Genomic DNA, 20,917 nt, shown 5'->3' with positions numbered 1-20,917 from the left:
TGCGCCTGCAACTCGAACGGTAAAAAAAAAAATTATAATTAAGTTATTTGCTTTTTTAAAACAGATTAATTTTCGAATATTGGAAGGAAGACTCAATTCATTAGAACCTGTCTAAAATATATGATCTTTTTTTATCATTGAATGAAAATTTAAATCATTTTAGATATATTTATTAACCTGTTTTTATTTTGATATATTTATCCTATTGATATATTTATCTGTTTTTCTTTTTTCTTTTCAAAATCTTACCACAAATTTTAATAGTTCAACAAATTTTGTTGTGCAAGATTTGTAAGTTCGTTGCTATGAGAAGTGTCTGTAACAACTTTTGTATGATTGCTCCATAAATAATCAGTATAATTTTATGAGTGTAAAGATTTTTTTCATATGGTTAATTAATTAAAAATCATTTTAAATATATTTATTATTGTTAAATTCTAAAAACTTGTTATATGTACGATAATATGTGTTTTTTTATTGATAAACATTTAGATAACTTTTATATGAAAATTAAATTTTGTTCTGATTTTTATTCTTAATAAGTTTCATTATAAAACTTTGTTAATAAATGGATTTAATCATTATAATTAAATAGAGTTAAAGATATTCAGAAATAAAAACGGTGTCGTCACTTATGTCATCAATAATCTTGTTTGTTATATCAATAAACTTTTAATATTATATTCATTAATAAAGTTTAATTCAATTTTACATCAAATTAGAGAATTCAAAATATATTTAATATTGAATATTTTCTAGAAATCATCATATTAAATAAAATATATTACACTACTAATTTTAAAATGTTCACTAATAGCATTTTTGTACTTCTGCTAGTGATTTTAAAATAATTTATATTACATATATTCATATCAAAAAAACAAACATTATCTCTGAACACATCCACTCCTATTGGTTATCATGAGTTCCTGAAAAATTCTCTACTTAAGTCAAACTGACAATCATTACAAAGAAAAAGAAAATACACAATCATATGCACAACAGAGAATATAAGTCAAACTAACAATCATTACAAAGGAAAAGAAAATAGGATAAGCTAATGTTAACATGACACTTAATATCTCAACCAATTCAAATTGTAGCATTTAATAATCCTGTCATCACATTATTTATACACGTCTAAGCAAAATATAATATTATACTTTATATCTAGATTTAAGCACGGATTTCGACACAAAAAGTTTTGCACCTGTCATAAAATCTCTTAGTGGATTGCGGCAAAGGTCTAGACTCCACCTGACCTAATAAATCGATAAAAGTTCTCTATAAATGATAAGTTGACTTATGGCATCGTCAAACAATGGGGCCAACTCTTAATCCCACCATAATCACCTTCAACTCTCCCCATGTAGACTATGATACTCTATGTGAGTTTTTATGCCTAAAGTATAGGATGACTTCTGACTGACATGTATTCATAGTCAATGGATAACACTAAATTAATAAATATTTGTACTTTTTTCTTTGAAGTTAAAACCCCAAACAATCATACAGTTCAAAAAACTTTTCTCTATTTCATTCCATTGATCCACTTTCACCCTTTTAAAGTCATTACACTTCCTTAGAACATAATTTATAACAATTTTCACCAACCTTTCCACTTCATACATTACTTGATATCATATATAACCTTCCCATTTAAAATTACAATTATCATAACAAAATTTCATAAGGTTCTCATACCCACATGTATTATTTGTATTCTCAACATTTAAAGAGTCTAGTCAAATAAACTTCATGCACTGTTCAAAACACACATATAATTGTTTCATCCTACTGTCATGCTTTGCGTTTCATATAATACACAAATTTATATTCATCAATAAACTTACCAAAAACATTTTTATTATCAATCAATCACCCATCATCACATTGAGCAACAAATTTGTCGCTTCGGCAATAAATAGAGGCAAAAAAAGTTTAGTGGTATGTCGTTTGGACAACACATTTTGTTGTTTAGGCAAGTAGTTGTTGCTTGAGAAATAACTCGATAGAAAACAAATTAGAATTTTAGAGTATTCTTGCCTTTGTGAGATTTTCTCTTACTTGCACTAAAATAGTAAAGTTTCACCCTCGTCTCAATACCCATAACTCAAAATTAAACAGCACAACAATTTAAACCAGCTCATGGATCAAAACACAACATGCAAAAATTTACTTAAAACCAAGAAGAATTAATTTTCTTAACCCTAATTGGTGTCCTTGAAGCTCGCCCACGTTATCCCTCAACTTCCACCCACAAAATCCAATCTACACACAAAAGGACTTGGGTAAAAGATCTAGACATAAAGTTGAACTCACCAACACATAGAGAGTTTCTAGGAGTAGAGAAACCTATACGCAACTTAAAAAAAGACTAATACAAAAAAAACATAGATTAAGCATCTAGAAACTAAGAAGAAAATTTATTCTATTTTTGATTTCAATAATGGTTTAGTTTGAAGAGTCATCTACAAATATCTCAAGATAACTCCTGACCAAAAGAAGATAATCTAAATTTGAATTAAATATAAGAATGATTTGTTGATTTAAATTAGAATTTTGAAGTGTGACGATGAGTTTTTTAGAATTTTCTAACATATATATATATTATAAATAATCTAAATGTGAAACATAACACAATAATATCACAATAGCACAATAATATATATATATATATATATATATATATATATATATATATTGAAAATATATATATCATAAAGAAATGATGAAGTTCAACATTATATAAGAAAAAAAAAACCTATAAAATTAAATTTCTTAAAATTTTAGATTAAAAATGATGTTAATTTTTTCTATGATTTGAACTCATGTGAAATATATACAATTGTTCTCTAAAGATACCTCTACAAAAAGATTCATTAAAATCTTATTTAAAGTTTAGTTCTGCATAATATAAAGAAAATATATTTGCTTTTAGTTTCGATTTGATTTATAGATGATTATTTGTTTGTGAATTAAATTAAGATTCTTGTTGGTGCAAAGTTGTGCAAAGTTAAGGATTGCATTGTTTGCTTTTAGAAAATACGTGAAAGGTTCGGAAAATAAAATTTATGTAATTTTGAAATGAAAATGTTACAATATTTATGAATCTCTTTTTATTTTGAATCCTTCTTAGTATTTTGTAATTTGTAAAATCCAAATTTATAATGTTTGCATTATATTGAGTAATTTGGTGTTTAAATTATAATTTGCCAGATGATTAAAAGGTTGGATGAATGAGTTATAGTAGTTAAAATTGTGAATGAGGATAATGGTTATATTTATACCTATATTGAACCAAAGAATTAAAACCAATGATAAATAAAAGTTAAGTACCTAAAATTGGTAAGTTTGTTCATGAACTAAAATTAATAAAAGAAGTATAAAAAACCTAAGAGTCTATCTTGTAAAAGAATAACTGACTAAAAATATATACATATTATTGTTACATCATGCACATGATCCACCAGTATTCTAAACCTTTTACTATTTCCAGTCCAATTTGATAGTGGAAGGATTATTTCTGTAACATCCAGATTTTATGTATAATATTTTCATCAAAAAATGTCTTATCTAATCTATAATATTAATAAAAATTTTATTTTATGTATAATTATAATACTCACTCTTTTAACTATATTTAAGTTTTTCTATTTAATTATGTTTTTATAAGTAAGTTGATAAATTACAAAAGAAAAAGTTTAAATATATATATATATATATATATATATATATATATATATATATATATATATATATATATATATATATATATAAAAGATAATTTTGAGATACTAATTAGTTCCTATTTCTAAGTTGTCTTAGTAAATTCTCGTCACAACATTATGAACTATTGGATTATACTGTAATTTTTATAGAGTATTATTGAATTACAGTTATGCACTTTATATTTATAATTGAAGATTTATATTAAGTGAAATAATTTTTGCATTTTAGTGTAAAAATTAGATCTTCACATATTGTCCAATTTTGAGTTGTCTTGAGAAAATCTTATTTCAGTTTCATTAACCGTTTGATCCAGATGAAAATTTTATCAAAAGTTTTTAAAATATGATACTTTATTTTGATTGTTGAGATTTCCATTTAAAGGTCTATAGTTAGAAAAATAATTCTCGTAGTTGAACTAACATCACTATTTCCTGTTTTGAGTTACTTTAAACAATTTGATTCCAATTTCGTTAAACGTTAGATCGAGTTCAAACTTTTAAAACATGTTTTTTTAGATAATATTATTCGCTCTAAAATTTCATATTTAAATATGTAATAAGAAATATAAACTTTGTAATTGGAATAAGACGTGAAATACCATAAATAAATATTTAAATATGTAAATAGTAAATTATTATTTTACTATTACATATTAAAATATTTAAATAGTAAATAATGATTTTACTATTATATATTAAAATAATTTTATTAATTTTGAAATAGTTTGATATGTATATTGTATGTATATAAGTTTTGTAAAAATTAAAAAATAAATTTATTTGATAAGGTTAAAAATACATTTGTTAGTTTAAATTTTACGAAGTTAATACAATTATTAGTTTAAATTTTGGAGTGTTACAATTTCACAAGTTAACTATTTATACTCAACTTATTGATTTACCGTATTATATTATTAAAAATTACACGACAATATTATTTAACGATGATATTTAAAAATAATAATTCAAATATTAACGAAAAAGTATAATAATCAAAACCAGGCGAATTTTTCTAAGACTAAAAATAAGAAACAAAACAAAATATTATAAACTTTTTCCATCATGGTATCTAAACCTTATTCATTATAATAATAAAGGGTTTTGTACTACATAACTTATTCTTATTGTAAACAATATAAAATGATAAATTACATTCAATTACAAATATAAAAACATCACATTTGTCATAAAGGCGGCAACGAAATGGTTAGCGTGCATAAAAAATTAAGAGAGAAGTGAATTGGTTTTTAATTAAAATTTCTACTCAATTTAACTTACTAAGCAAATAATAATGACAAAATAAAAAGAATAACGTTGAGAGAAATTTGCATTTTATCCTGGTTCGAATCTTACCAATCCTACATATAGTCGCTTATCTCAAAACAAGAGAAACAATTCACTACTCAGAAAACAATTAGAACTTACAATCGCACACAAACAATTTGTAAAAGTGTTATTCCTTTGTCACCGTAGCAGCACTTCAACAGCTCCACAAACAAAAGTTTCTTTAGCCGAACAAGAGCATACAATTCTCAAGAGTTTCTAAGTTCTAGAGCACAAGGAAAGAGTTGCATTGAAGAAAAAAGAGAGTCTATTTATAGACTCAAGCAAAGACTCTTTCATTATTCGTTTTCTGTCATTTGACGCTTTTAATCAATTAACTAATAGATTAAAATGAGTGCGACGGCTAAAAAACTCAATCTGTCAAATTTGAGTTTAATCTATTATTCCAGAGAAAGTTTGAGTTTTCAAGTTTTACTATGATTAATCGATTAATACTAGATTTAATTGATTAATACAGTGTGTTTTTTACTCTAAACATAAATTTAATAATTCAAAGAGACATGGAATCAAAACCACTAAGAACCTAAACTATATTTATTACAAAAGCTTTTTATTACACTGTAAGTTTTCAAAAATCTTCTTGAATCTTAATTTCTCTTTACTTAATTTGGACATCATCAAAATTTCATCTTCAATATTTTGCTAACAACATTTATACATTATCTCAGTTAAATGAACATTAATGATGGTATGAACACTCATACCCTAAAAGTACAATCATAGTCATATTAACTTGATAAAAAATAAATACTCCTTTTATAACATTAAGAATATTTTAAAGAGTAAAAGTCTACCCACTGACTAATTAAATAAAAGATACATTATCATGTAATAACAAATCATTATATATAGTAATTCTTTTTTACTTTTAAAACACGATCATAAAAAAAACTGTTTTATTGAAAAAACTTAATTGTAAAATTTTTATAGCATTTAAATCATTAATGAAATTAGAAGTCAATAAAAAAATTGATCTCTTATAATAATGTAATCATCTCAAAATACCTGTGTCTTCATCTATAGATATATTCGCTTTTAGTTCATGTCATTTTTTCAAAGATGTGGTCAATGAATAAAATACAATTGGGACTTCCACAAAAAGCTAGATAAATATATGGTTTAATGTCTCGGTAGGTCCCTATTTTCGGCGTGAATCTCAAATAGGTCCCTTTTCTTTTCGGCGTCTCAATTGGGTCCCCATTTTTGTAAAATTGTAACAATTAGGGGTCTGCCGTCAAATTGGACAAACGGCCGTTTAATTGTTTCTTACGTGGCATGAACAGTGTTTTCAGTAATGACACGTGGCATGATTCCCATCTGACACGTAAGAAACAATTAAACGGCCGTTTGTCCAATTTGACGGCAGACCCCTAATTGTTACAATTTTACAAAAATGGGGACCCAATTGAGACGCCGAAAAGAAAAGGGACCTATTTGAGATTCACGCCGAAAATAGGGACCTACCGAGACATTAAACCTAAATATATTGACTACCTGCGGTCATTTTATAAATTAAGAATTTTAGAAAGAAAAAAATACAACTTACCAGAACCAAAATAGAGAATGACCAAAAACACATTTTGACGTGTTAAAATTAAAATTGAATTGGCCACAAGTAACTCCAGTGACGTTCTTGGAATGGAAAGGAGCGACATTGTAGGGTACCATATGAACTAGCACTGCCACATGCAAGACAAGAGATACAACGAATGCGAAATTATGGTTTCAATAAGCAAAACTTGATTTTGTAACAAGAATTACTAGCTTTAGATCCTACACGGTATAAAGGGAATAACAATTCTAATACTTTTTACTATTTTTGATTTAGGATATTTGGAACTAAATTACAACAAAATTGAGCCTGTTATAAGGCTTTGAAAAGGGTAAATCAATCATAAACCCTTGTTCTTTTTGCGTTTATGTCTATCACTGCCATCGTTGCCATCGCTTCCACCAGTCTTCCTAACTTTGCGCGGTCTTTTTGATGCCTGACAAAAATGTATAAAAGTCAGAATACAGAATAATCTAAAAGAATGTAACAAGTAAAGACACTATTCAGTATTATCTTCTGATCAGTGCAACATTGTATTCATATTTTATATGCATTCACAAGTGTTTTGTCCATCTTTGTTTCACAGTTAAAGATTCAGAAATGGCATAAAAGTGAGGTCAAAATGATGATAAAAGGTTGATCATACCAGAGCGGAGATAGCCTTCAGAGGGTCTCCATCTTTTCTTAATTTTCTCTTGGATCCTTTGCGGCGATTATTATTTCCCATTGCATCCCTCGCAAGTTTGACCATTTCCCTTGCCTCTTTCGTTTGTTTGTCTAATAGGTAGTCAGGCACATCACGCAGGTGCGGAGGTGGAGCATTCTTGCTCAAAACTTTGTCGTGCTTCAGTAGATCTGCTCAAATATGATTTCGATATTTTAAATTCAACTTCAATATTAACAGCAAGAAAGCCTTATCCATAATAAATGTGTCAATGACATATTTAACCATAATATCAACCAATTACATTACCTAGGTCTCTTGGATTAGTCTCAAAATGGGCTTTCAACCTTCAAAAAAACACAGGTATGCAGCAATAAATTAGAACGTGAATAAACTTAAGATCATAGTTAAAGTTTTCAATAATACACCAAATGATATACCAAGTACTCACTTTTCAGAGTTCAAAATTTCATTCCTCAAATCCTGGGCTCGTGATTCTCGGACTGCAATTCTGGTTACACTCTTGGCAACATCCTGCAAGAGAAAGTCAACATCCCATCAGTTGAAAAAGCAGCTGGTTAGATCAGATATTCTCGTGCATAGCATATCCACTTAAAAATCAGGTAAAAAGAGAAGGCGCATAGCAAGATATATTCTATACGCTATCCATTCAAAAGAAAAACATACGAGAGTATGCGCAACATGCAGGTCCATACACTCAAGTTTAACTGCGACATGAATGACAAGATAAGCGCAAAACAAATGCTTGACGTTTGGGTGGTCAAAAGCTTTTAAAATATTGACGCACATAAGATAATTTTTTTATCAAGCGGAATTTCAAGTTCAACAACCAAATACAGAAGGCAAAGTATACTAGTCAAGCAAAAAAGCTCTTATGTTGATGGATCACTAGAATTTTTTTAGCTTTTCATCTTCAACAATGAATAATGACAAATACCCAGTTTTGTGTACACAAATTACCCTTAACGCAGATGATAGCTCTCACTACCAAAAAATCGTCTCTAATCAAACTACATTTGTTAACTTTCAATAATCTATAAAACAGCTGGGATAAACTTCTATTCAAAATATTTCAACTGCTACCCACAAACAAATCACTCCCTCACGCATGTATGGATATTCATTTTAGCTGTTACCCACAACACAAGCAAATCACTCACCAATGCATGCCAATTAATAAGATAAAAATAAAAATAATATAAACTATACAAATTTAACTCAACAAAATAAGACAACAGGATGGAAGTACAGGCACACATGCGCCTCTTTCTTTCCGCTAGACAAGGGTAAAGATAATAAATCACCTCAGCTCTATACCGTAGAGATTCAACGGCATTCTTGGTGAGAAGGGGAAACTCGGCAACAGAACTTGTGCCTTTGTTTTCGTCATCTCCAACAAAAGATCTTACTTCTTCTAAAGTATCCATCTCATCCGGAGAAACCTGAGATGAAAAAACCAATATCTAAATCACACTAATATACAGATTGGTGCCATTTGGGATCTCCATGGAATACCCAACGGACAAGAGAGGAAAAATGCAACTAAGAATACACTTTAGAATTTAGGAAGAAAGAAAAAAAGTTGACTTTTGTCCCAGGAACTCACCAGAGAGACAGAAGTACCAGAATTGTATGCTCTTCCTGTTCGTCCAATTCGATGAACATATCCCTCAACATTTTGAGGCATTTCAAAGTTTATAACCTTTTCATCAACGAGAGAAAGCATTAACTAATTGATTTTAACACGGATGTAAACAAGATGCAATTTATCAAGTAACATAGTACTCCATGCTTGCTAACAATAGGATATGCAGAACAATTTGAAAAATGTCAACATCAGCGAGAGATACAGAGAGAACTTGCATACCGTGAATACATTTTTAAAGTCAACTCCCCTTACAACTCCAAATTCAGAATCTAATTTTACTTTAGCACGTTTTCTAGACTTCCGTGATACAACATTACTTTCCTTAGACACTTCATCCTTTTCCTTTGACTGACTAAGATCTGTTGCAATTAGATAATCAAATAGGCCCGCATTGAATTCCTGATAAAAACAGATTTGTAAACATCGTGTGAGAAAATGAAGATCCATAAATCATAATGAATTGTTAATAAAAATAACTTCTCAAGAAAACATGAACTCCTCGAGCTTTGTTGGCAGGAATTCTGAAGCACCAGGTTGTAGAAAGCTCTTAGCAGCTATTGCCCAAATAAAAGACGGAATTGAATAACATTGCCTACCTCCAGAATATGAAGACGGGAATTCTGAGGCAACTCAGGATTTAAAACAGCAGATCTGATCCCAAACTACAAGGACAAAAAAGGGGAAATGTGAGAGTAAGGAATAATGACAACAAAATAATCACATTGCCAGTATAGATGTTTTAAACCCATCGTTGATTCAAAACATAATCCAAACTTTTCAGAAAGATATATTGAAGGGGGAGTGGGGGATTATCCAATGAATTGATACAGTATGAAAATTGACATAAACAAAAATAGCAAAAATTCACGTTTAACTTGGGGAACAATATATTAGAACAAAAGTAAAGAAAAAGAGAAGAACTTATTTTTACAGGAATAAGCAGATGTGGAGGAGAAATACACACATCCAACAGTGGTAGCAAGTGTTCATGGAGGAGAAAGTGAGGAAGCAATCAACTTTGTTTTTGCATCTTCTTTCATCAAATTTTTTTCCCTTCATTTTCTTACATTCTAATCTCAAATCCTTTGAATCCACGAGAAGTAAAGGTTAACAATTGTTGTTTTGAGTTGAAACTTTAAAGGAGAAATGCCATTCTAAGGAACTTACGCGTATGAAATTGTTTGAGGTAAACCAACAACGAATTTGTTTTGGGATTTTGTTTTATGGCATGAATGGGTAACGGTTGTTGTACTGAGCAGTAGAAAGTTAAATCCTAGGCTTTATATGGGTTCTTTTAAAACTCCAGGCCTGTAAATTGGAGGTTTGGTAAATCTATATTACCCATTATTATGGGTTTTGGAATAGATTTCTGGAATCTTAAAATTAAATTGTTGATGCTCAGATTAAGGAAATTACTCCATTAGCTCCTCCTGAATGCATTGATAGAGACCAGACTAGTCCTTTGTAATAGCTAAACTACTTGGTGACAACTTTAATGAGTATTCCAAGCTAATGATTTGCATAAAAAGTGTTTATTATCTTTTTATGCTGATTTCCATGTTTTAAAAATTCTATCATTTAATTTCCTCTTGTACTATGAAATTTTATATTTCAGAACAGTAGTGGTGATCACTTCATGTACAATTTTAGCAAGTATTGATTCGAACGATGAAAGACTTGAGATAGAATATAGTCTTGATAAACTGGTGTAATTTTACTTCTCATACTATATTTGATTGCGTTTTCATTATGGGTGGTTACAGGTCAATGATTGCTCTAAAAATTGAGAAATGAAGGCCGAGAGCTAAATGTGCTTTGTCCTATTGATATTGTTTGTCCTAATGAAGAGATAACACAGTTTATGCGATTAGTTTCCATAGTATATACATTATGGTATACCATTTGCCACAACAAAGAGACAATCTGGCCTATTTAGATATCAAATAAGACCTTGGCGGGCCCTAAAGAGTTACTAGTGTAACTCACAGTGAGTTTCATAGAAAAATGATAACCCTAGTTTTGAGTTATATTTATATTTTTTAATGAATTCTAAAGAAGAAGCATTGGCTTTATAGGTGATTTATCTGATAATTCTTTCTCCACTTTGTTACCATAAATTCATATTTGAACTTCAACACTCATACAATGTTTCTTTATACTTTCTAACCACTCAGTTTACTAAGCTCTTAATAAGACTCCTTGACTCACATTTCCTTTCTCCTTTTCCTCATATTCTCTCGTATTGCCAAGTATATTGTTGCAGGATTTGGCAGGTTTTCCCAGGAGTTCTCTCATATTTTGATAGGTTTATATCAGAGTTTTGATAGAGTTCATTAAAAATATGCACTCTATCAAGAAACTATCCAAAATGCAAAAGCTTAAGCTATTAAATGAAGGATCATGAATGGTTTGGTTTTACTTCTACCACAAAACTTTAGGCAAGAGTCCTATGGGCTTGAAGTGATGACAATGCATCAGTCCACACGAAATGTCATACATATTAACAGGTACCTAAAGTTGAACACCAATAAGTGAATGTTTACGAATAGTTATATCAGACACATACCTTTTCCAAGAATAGTTTCAATCTGAAACTCATGTCTATGGTATTTGTAAATATAAGGACTTTCTTTTGGACCAACCCCAACTTCAACACAGCAAGGATGTAAAGTAACTTGTCACTGGTAGAACATGAGATCTGACACAAATATTTAATGAAAAAAGTTAAAAACTGATCAGTTCCATAGAAAAATGAGAAAGATACAGCCATAAATGAAAAAAAAAATCTAAAATCTATTGTGCAAGTTCATAGCTTTCAAACATGCTCTAGGTAGAAACATAACAGAGATTTAAATTCATAAAACAAACTTGAAATATTCTTGGGAACACTGAATCAAACGACATTTTTAGTTTTAAAGTGTTAAATCCTTCTCACTCCAAATTAAAATTTTCCTTGCTAGAATGGTTCATTTCCTTCTAATAAAATGAAGAAAGATCCCAAACAGAGAAAAATGGTATGCGGGTCTCTATAGAAAGAAAGAAATTATGCAATATTTGTGAAGATAGAACGAAGAATTAACTTAACTGCAATTAAGTTCACATGATAAAAAAGAAAGGTAGAAATACATTACCCAAAACTGCTGAACACTTTTAGGAATGATCTCATCCTTATTATTTCCCACTTCAGGCAAAGTCAAAATAAATGGGTTGTGCAGAATCAACTTCTTTAGTTTGTCAACATCCGCACTGCAGACAGTACGTTTGAAATAAATCAATGCACTAGATGAGATATTAAACAAATGAAGATAATATATCTAAGACTAACCCTAAAATAATGTCATTAATGTCATGAAATGGTGAATGAGCATACACAGGAAAACACTTTACCATTAAAATTTCACAGGAATAGTATTCCATTCAGCCTATAGGTAACATACAATATAATCTAAAAATACACTAGAAAAATTAACATGTTTGTTTTCAGTTTCATATGACGAAGATACAACAAGCAAGCACATCCTTGCATAGGGAACAAAAATGAAGCTATTCGCACTCATGCAAGCTAAACTCACACTATTGAATAAATTTTTACTAGCTAATCTTATTCCCATTATATGAATATGTGCAACAATTTTAGATTAATCAAAATGTATTTCATATCTCATTTATACACACCAAAATTGATGTAATAAGTATTTTAAAATATATGAATCTAAAGAACACATCGTTGAGCAAACTTTACAAAATTTGACACAAATAATGTAGGTAATAAGACGTAATAATCCAATGGCCAAATCAATTTAAAATAATTTATGAAAATCTATTGTTGGTGCAAAAGTAAGTATAACTCATATTAGAGTGAACTGACTTGAGATTAAAACTGATAAAATATATTCTTGAGGGCTTTTTAGATCCCTCTCATTATCTTCTACATATATTGGAAACACAAGAGTACATGGAACATCAAGAGTCTGCACTAGACCTCTAGGTGCAGAACTAGGTACGACTCATTAATGGTCTAGCAGACAAGCCTTAATGATGATATATAACAGTAATTATTCTAACAAACTGATATAATGATATAATTCAATGACCAGGCTAATGAAAAGAGCATTTTATGTAAAACTATTGATAGAGTAAAAAGTGAGTGAAACTTGTTAGTGAGAACTAATTACACCTTATTATATATGCACACATACATGTAAAGAGAGGGATGTGAAAATGACAGGAAACATGAAAAATATTATTAGTGGAAGAAACACCATAAATAGCACACCTTGATGTTGCAGACATAAGAAGACACTGGCAACTTCTGGGAACATGAGGTGTAAAAGCTTTTAAATCATTTTCATACCCATATGATAGAAGAAGATCGGCCTGAAAACATTATTTGAAACATTGATCATGTGACAAAATACTAAGCAAAGATCGTTCATCAGCTACTTGAAATGTTAATAACTTGAATCATTAACCATAGCGTGAAAACAGGAAATCAATGAAAACCAGCAAGCCCAACAATATGTTGGATACCCAGTGCGTCATTAACACAGTTTCATATGCTCCGTGAATGTAAATCAACTTAAAACAAACAATTCACTACGTATGGTTTCACCTCATCAAGAACAAGAGTTTCAAGGGATTCGTTAATGGATGCCGCCTTAAGTATGCCACCGGACAAACACTTCGCTACGCAAGCAGGAGTGGAGATCAAAATATCAGGAGGTCCGGCCAATGCTGCCCGCTACAAACCCAATTCAGAGACAATTACAGCAAAGCACATTCTAAAACAAATTGTAAACATAAACAGTGTAGCAGATGAAGAAACTAACTTCCTTCCTAAACGAAGGAACAATAATTTAGAAGATATAACCAACCAAGTCATTAGCAAGCATGTTGCTATTCAGCTGCACAACTTTCAGTTGAACTCTGCATAACTCAACCAGCGACAACACTTCCGCATACACCTGAAATAATGGAAAGAAAGAAATAAAACCAAATTAAGTTATACAGTTTTATTTTCTTTTTAAAAGAGTATGACAGAAATCGCAACAAATTAACACACCTGTTGACACAGTTCGCGAGTAGGGACAAGAACAAAAGCATTGGGCGCTAGCTTCTTCCGATCAGCACTAACGATAAACAGTTTCTGTAGCAACGGGAGAAGATACGCTAAGGTCTTTCCGGAACCTGTTTTGGCGCGTGCAACCACGTCCTTACCTTCCTGGAAACAGAGAGTGAACAAGTTTAGGTTCAAGTGAAGTTGAATGGTGAATGGCGAAAGGTGAAGCTAGAAAGAAAGGTAACCAGAATGAGTGGAATCGCGACGGCCTGAATTGGAGTGGGTTTCTCTATCTCTTTCTTTTGTAAGGCGCGAAGGAGGCGAGCGTCCAAGCCGAGTTCTTCGAAGCTTTGGTTATCTGCTTCTTCTTCTTTTTCTTGTTCTTCGTGAACGGTTTCTTTCAACTTGGTTTCCGCCATAAGGAGTCCGCCACCGTCAGAAGTTTGAGATTAATAATTGGCCAGAAATCGATGCTGTGGCGGAGGCCAAAGTTTGAATGCCGGTGGTTTGAGTTTTGCACAACACCTGCAACTGCCTTTTGTTTAGGTCTTCAATACACGCTTGAAAGCATTCAAACTCCAAGGTAATGCCCATCGGACATGGGTGGTGCAATTTGTTATCCGGCCCAATTTATTGGGCCGTTTCACATGTGTTTAATTTAAGGTAATTTCTTCCAGGGAGTTGCTCCCTCCACCGCCCCCTCCCCATACCTAATTTGTCCTTCTATAAAACGGATGTCAACATCCGTTTCACCTTCAACGAACGTTGACATCCGTTTAATAAATTTTTAAAAAGTATTTTATTTATTATTTAAATAATAATATATACATTAAATTAATAATAATTATTTTATTAAATAAAATAAAATTAATTTATAAATAATTAAATAATAATTTTTAAAAAATTAAATAACATTTATATATTAATTTAAAATATAAAAAATTAAAAACAAAAAAACAAAAAAGACAACGGATGTCGCCACATCCGTTAACGGATGTGGCACATCCGTTTTAATATATTTATAACAAATTTTTTAATTATTATTTAAATAATAATACATAAATTAAATTTAATAATAATTATTTTATTAAATTAAATTAAATTAATTTATAAATAATTAAGTAATAATTTTAAAATAATTAAATAATATTTATACATTAATTTAAAATAAAAAAATTAAAAAAAAAAAACTAAAAACCAAAAAAAAAATGCAACGAATGTCGCCACATCCGTTAACATGTGGCACATCCGTTTTAATATATTTATAACAAATTTTTAATTATTATTTAAATAATAATACATAAATTAAAATTAATAATAATTATTTTATTAAATAAAATAAAATTAATTTATAAATAATTAAGTAATAATTTTTAAAAAACTAAATAATATTTATATATTAATTTAAAATACAATAAATTAAAAAAATAAAAATTAAAAAAAAAAAAAAAAAACTCAACGGATGTGGCACATCCGTTGAAGAAAAGAGGTGGGGGTGTAGGATATTTTAAAATATAAAGGATAGTTTTGAAATTTTAGAAAAATGTGGTGGTACAGGGAGCAAAGTGGGGTGGTGTAGGGAGCAACACCCTTTCTTCCAACATCTCATCGATTTTTATATTTCAGATTGTATGATTCTGAATATAATTTTTATATTTTAAGTTATATATTTTAAAATATAAACATAAAATTTTTATTTTAAGTTATATATTCTAAAGTATAAAATATATATTTTAAATTGTATATTTTAAATTATAAAAAAATATTTAAGATTATATATTTTAAAATCCAAAATTTATATTTTAAATTATAAAATCTAAAATAAACGAATTTGTAAGATTGTAGATTGAAAGCATAGAGGTACAAAAAGAAATTGTCTTAATCCATAGTTTTTTTTTTCTTGTGTTTTGATTTGGCCTCTGGCTTGGTTATATTATTTAGAAATTAAATCCTTCTGACTTGTTTAAAAAAACTGTAAATTATATTTTTATCTTTTTCGAAATTTTTATAGATGGTTTGAGATTATATTTGCTATGGGATTTAACAAACTAAATATTTAAAAAAATATATAAATAGTACCTTTTGGTTAACAATGTTATTGTTATGTTAGATTTTATTAATGATTCATCACTATAGAAAATAATAAGGAAAAGATCACTATAGAAAATAATAAGGAAAAGATCAGATGAGATGAATAATTTGTTTCTTTTATTAATCTCTAAACATTATAGTAAAAATGGAAATAAAGAAAAATAAAAATGACTATTAAGATTATGTGATTGCATAATCACCCATATGGTTAAAATTTAAAATTGTGTAATTGACTTTTGAAAATCTCGGGTTCCTTGTGTAAGATGTAGAAATTAAAATAATTATAAAAATAAATAAGATAAATAGATATTTGAAGTAAAAGATAGGATGGTTTGTTAGTTATAATTTAAAAAGAATTATTTTATTAGATTACAAGAGTGGAAACAGATATTTATTGAAAAAAATTTAGATGTATAGAATATTAATATAAAATATTCAAGTTAAATCAATTATTTTTATTAATATAGTTGATTGACTCCATCAACTTTTAAAATTGTTGGATAATACTCAAATTCTATAAAATTTGTAACAAATAGTATTTATTTTGCGATGGACATATTTCCATAAATTTCATAGTGTTAAATGTTTGAGTCATGAAATATGTTTTCCTTTACATTGTATTATTAAAGTTTATGGAAGTAAGGATTTGAAATTGAAAAACAAATTAAAGAAATTTTGTGACATTTTAACGATGGGAGGTTAATCCTTATTTCTTTTTTCGTATAATAGTTTTATATTTGGTATCAGAATTGGATTAAATACGTTTGTCTAATTTTGAATTGGTTATCTTTTAGATTCTTTATTTTTGTTTTTCTTTGCTTTTGATGTGGGATCTAAAATTGTCAACATTAGAGGTGTCAACATTGATAAGGTGACACAAATCCATTGTTGGATTGTTAAGGGTACAAAAAGTATCAGAGTATTTTTTTTTCTTTTTAATTTCGATATGAGTTCAATAAGGATTGACAAATAATTTTTTTAAAATCTATTTGCAAAAAAGACTACTTCAGGTAGAATTAGTGAAAATATTATGAAATGGTTTTGTACATAATTTATAACTCGTTGTTAATTAATATATACATATAAATATTATTATTTATTTTGATTGCAGTATAAATAATGCTAATATTTAAAAGGTTTAATCATTTTCGACATCCCTATTTGTGTAGCAATGTCTCAGATAGGTCATCGTATTTATTTTTATCTCAATTAGGTCCCTATTTTTGTAAAATTGAGTCAATTGGAACCTTGCCGTTAATTTCAATAGACGGCGTTAAATTTATTGAGTCGTGGCACGCTGACGAAGCAAATTTTAATGACGTGAATCAAATTCATTTGCACGTGGACAGAGCAGATGACGATCGTCCAAGAGTAGATGTCGAGCGGTACGAGCGACAGGCTCGATGACGCCCTCAAAAAGGACCTCCTCCTCCTCCACCACCACTTCCCCGATCACGCCCTCGTCGCTCTCCTCACCTTCGATGTTGTTTGCGATGGTGCTGTGGCGAAGATGATGGTGGTTCGAGATTGCCGAACTCGCGAAGAGAGACGCGATGAGGATCGCGATTCTGGGTGGCTGTTCTCGCGGTTTTGACGGAGGCTGGTGGCACTGTTTGAAGGTTGACGGTGGTACGGGGTTGTGCAGCGGTCAGGCAAGGGCTCTCGTGAAGGAGATGGTGGCGAAATGAATTGGGATTCTGGCTTGGAGTTTGATTTCGGCGTTTAGGGTTCGAAGGATTTTTCAGATCGGATTGGGTTTTTGGATATGCAGGTCTGAGATGATGATTGGGAAAATGAATGGTGGCACGGTGATGATGACTTGTGGCTAGCGGTGCGGTGGCACGATGTTGTTTGCAGTGGTGCTGTGGCGAAGATGATGGTGGTTCGAGATAGCCGAACTCGCGAAGAGAGACGCGACGAGGATCGCGATTCTTGGTGGCTGTTCTCGCGGTTTTGATGGAGGCTGGTGGTGTAAGATCCTTGAAAATATTTGTAAGTTAAAATGTACGATCCATGAAAAAAAAAATATTTATAATAGTAAATTTTAACATTTTATTAGTAATAATAATTTTAATGGATAGAAAAATGTAAATTTTTGGATATAAAGTTATAGTAATTTTAGAGGGAGAGCTTCAAATTTTTGATAACTTATTTAGGATTTTTTTTTAGAAATGTGAATAGTAAATAGTAAATAGTAAATAGTGAATAGTGAATAGTGAATAGTGAATAGTTAAAAAAAATATTAAAATAAATTATGGAAGAGAACACTCCACGTAGAATTAATCATTCAGAGATAAGAATGGTGAATAAAAAATAATTTTTGAATAGTAAAAATGAATAGTAAAAGTGAATAGTAAAAATGAATAGTAAAAATGAATAGTAAAATTTTTGGCTATAAATAGCCAAGGGGGGGAGGCTGAAGATTTACACCAAAATTCTAGAGAAATTGTGAGAGAAGAGAGTTAGAGGAAATTCTAGTTAAAGAGAGGAAATTCTGGAAGTTTCCGGAGAACGGTTTGAGAAGAGGAAACTAAGTCTGGAATAGAGGTAAGGGAAGCTAACTTTGAGTATTTCTTTTTGTATTATCTTGAGTCTTGAATATGCTATATTTTTCTTTTGTCTGATTTTACATCTTAAATATGGAGTATTTTGTTTCTGTATGATTTTGAATTTTAAATGAGAATATGTTTTTTTTTTGTGTGTTAATATCCAAGTGTGATAGTTGTAAAATGTGATATTGATTATGTTATGTCAATTGTATGTTATTAGTGGTTTATTTTTGTATTTTGGAAGGATTAGAAATTGTCTAACCGGCTCTGCCAGATTCAATTTCTTGTTTCCCCAAACATTTTATTGTTTTCCTTATTTTTTTATTGTATTTTGGAAGGATTAGAAATTGTCTAACCGGCTCTGCCAGATTCAATTTCTTGTTTCCCCAAACATTTTATTGTTTTCCTTATTTTTTTATTGTATTTTGGAAGGATTAGAAATTGTCTAACCGGCTCTGCCAGATTCAATTTCTTGTTTCCCCAAACATTTTATTGTTTTCCTTATGTTTTTTTATTGTATTTTGGAAGGATTAGAAATTGTCTAACCGGCTCTGCCAGATTCAATTTCTTGATTCCCCAAACTTTTTATTTCCTTCCGTATTTATTTTATTACATTTTTGGAAGGATTAGAAGTTGTCTAACCGGCTCTGCCAGATTCAACTTCTTGTTTCCCCAAACTATTTATTTCTTTACTTATTTATTTTATTGCATTTTTGGAAGGATTAGAAGTTGTCTAACCGGCTTTGCCAGATTCAACTTCTTATTTCCCCAGACATGTATTGTTCTTGTTATTTAATTATAATGTATTGATGGATGGATTAGAAGTTGTCTAACCGGCTCTGCCAGATTCAACTTCTTGTTTCCCCATGAATTTTTATATTAAGATTATTTTTATGATTGTCAAATATTGTATTCTTCTATGACCATTTATAGTAATGTTTTATTATTGTTAATTGTTTATAATTATCTTGTATGAATTCTATTGTGATGATTTTATTGAATGAGTTTGTTGGCTGAAATTAATCTTGTTGGAAGGTTTGGAATAAGGGTTCTGTAATAGCTTGTATATGGGTATTAAATATATATACAGTGTTTGAGGTTGTTGTGAGAGGAAGTAAAATTAGGCATTTTAAGATTTAGAGCATAAGAAAACAAGGTAGATAAATTAAATAAACAAATTGTTAATTATTGAAGGCCTCCCTTTGTTGGTAGGATAGAGGAACCTTAAAAACCTGAGTTGGCACATCCCTGATCATAGAGCAGCCCTGGTCTGGTCCAGTCAGTTGTGACTAGTCATATGTGCTGGCGTCGAAGGTGAGTTTGATGCGTTCAGACATCTGGGTCCTCTCCGGTGACCAATTGGGGTAAAGAAAAATCTCTACTAGGATAAAAATAAAATAAAACAAGTTGATTGTAGATGCATAATATTATCATGGTAAAAATTTCATATATATTTTATTTATCATTACATTGAGCCCAGACTTTAATATGTAGTTCCTACGATATGTTGATATATTTTGGTTGATCCATGATCTTTGTTTGGTGAAAATATGTTGAGTTATACTCGTTATGGGCAAAATGAGTTTATAATATGAAGCATGATATATGGCAATATGTTTAATTTATTGATACCAAAACGGGTTATTATGAATTCATGATTAAAGAATGAACATGATTGAGTTAGGTGGATAAGAGGGTATGAATTGTTGGTTTTATGAAATGTTGGAGTGGATATGAGAAATCATTACTTATGAAATGATGTTTACTACCGGGAGTAGTATGTTCGAGTTATACCATGAGAGTTTGGTATGAGCAATGTAACACCTGAGGTTTATGAAAGCAGGCAGAAAGTGGTCTGACCATAAGGCTTTGACATAAACATATGATTCGTAAGTTATATAGAAGCAGGCAGAGAGGGGTCTGACCATAAGGCTTCAGAAAGTAAGACATAGTATATAAGTGAGGCTTAAGGAAGCAGGCAGAGAGCGGTCTGACCATAAGGCTTCATGAGTAAGCATGGTACACTTGTAAGATTTATGGAAATGGAAAAGATGATTTTGATAATGATGAATTAATGACATCGGAATAATGATATTTTATCAATTGCAGAAATACATGATTATAATATTTTTATTACAAGTTTAATGATTTTATGATATGGTTGGCTTACCCTTATTTGTTTGTACTATGATCATATAACTCATGTTATATGTGATTAGATAATGTTGCAGATGCGGTTGAAAGAGCTTAGAGATGAG

General features: G+C 29.9%; 1 protein-coding gene across 1 annotated transcript; it reads right to left on the bottom strand.

Annotated features, from left to right (window-relative positions):
* Window positions 1–6,776: 6,776 nt before the first annotated feature.
* Window positions 6,777–14,613, bottom strand: LOC124843389 (P-loop containing nucleoside triphosphate hydrolases superfamily protein). The gene is made up of 15 exons (XM_088097735.1): window positions 14,265–14,613; window positions 14,023–14,181; window positions 13,835–13,924; window positions 13,573–13,701; window positions 13,237–13,337; window positions 12,092–12,206; window positions 11,527–11,658; window positions 9,557–9,622; window positions 9,180–9,359; window positions 8,919–9,014; window positions 8,617–8,754; window positions 7,743–7,825; window positions 7,601–7,638; window positions 7,274–7,482; window positions 6,777–7,063 (listed from the first exon to the last, which is right to left on the bottom strand). The coding sequence occupies exons 1-15, from the start codon at window positions 14,436–14,438 to the stop codon at window positions 6,968–6,970; spliced, it is 1,806 nt and encodes a 601-aa protein (XP_087953861.1). The 5' UTR covers window positions 14,439–14,613; the 3' UTR covers window positions 6,777–6,967.
* Between the last annotated feature and the right edge of the window lie 6,304 nt (window positions 14,614–20,917).

Source organism: Vigna umbellata, chromosome 8 (genome assembly GCF_029865625.1).
Source record: "Vigna umbellata cultivar VRB3 chromosome 8, Vumbellata_1.0, whole genome shotgun sequence".
NCBI lineage: Eukaryota > Viridiplantae > Streptophyta > Magnoliopsida > Fabales > Fabaceae > Vigna > Vigna umbellata.
Note: the sequence above shows the minus strand (reverse complement) of the source record. Positions and strands in the feature narration are given on the sequence as shown.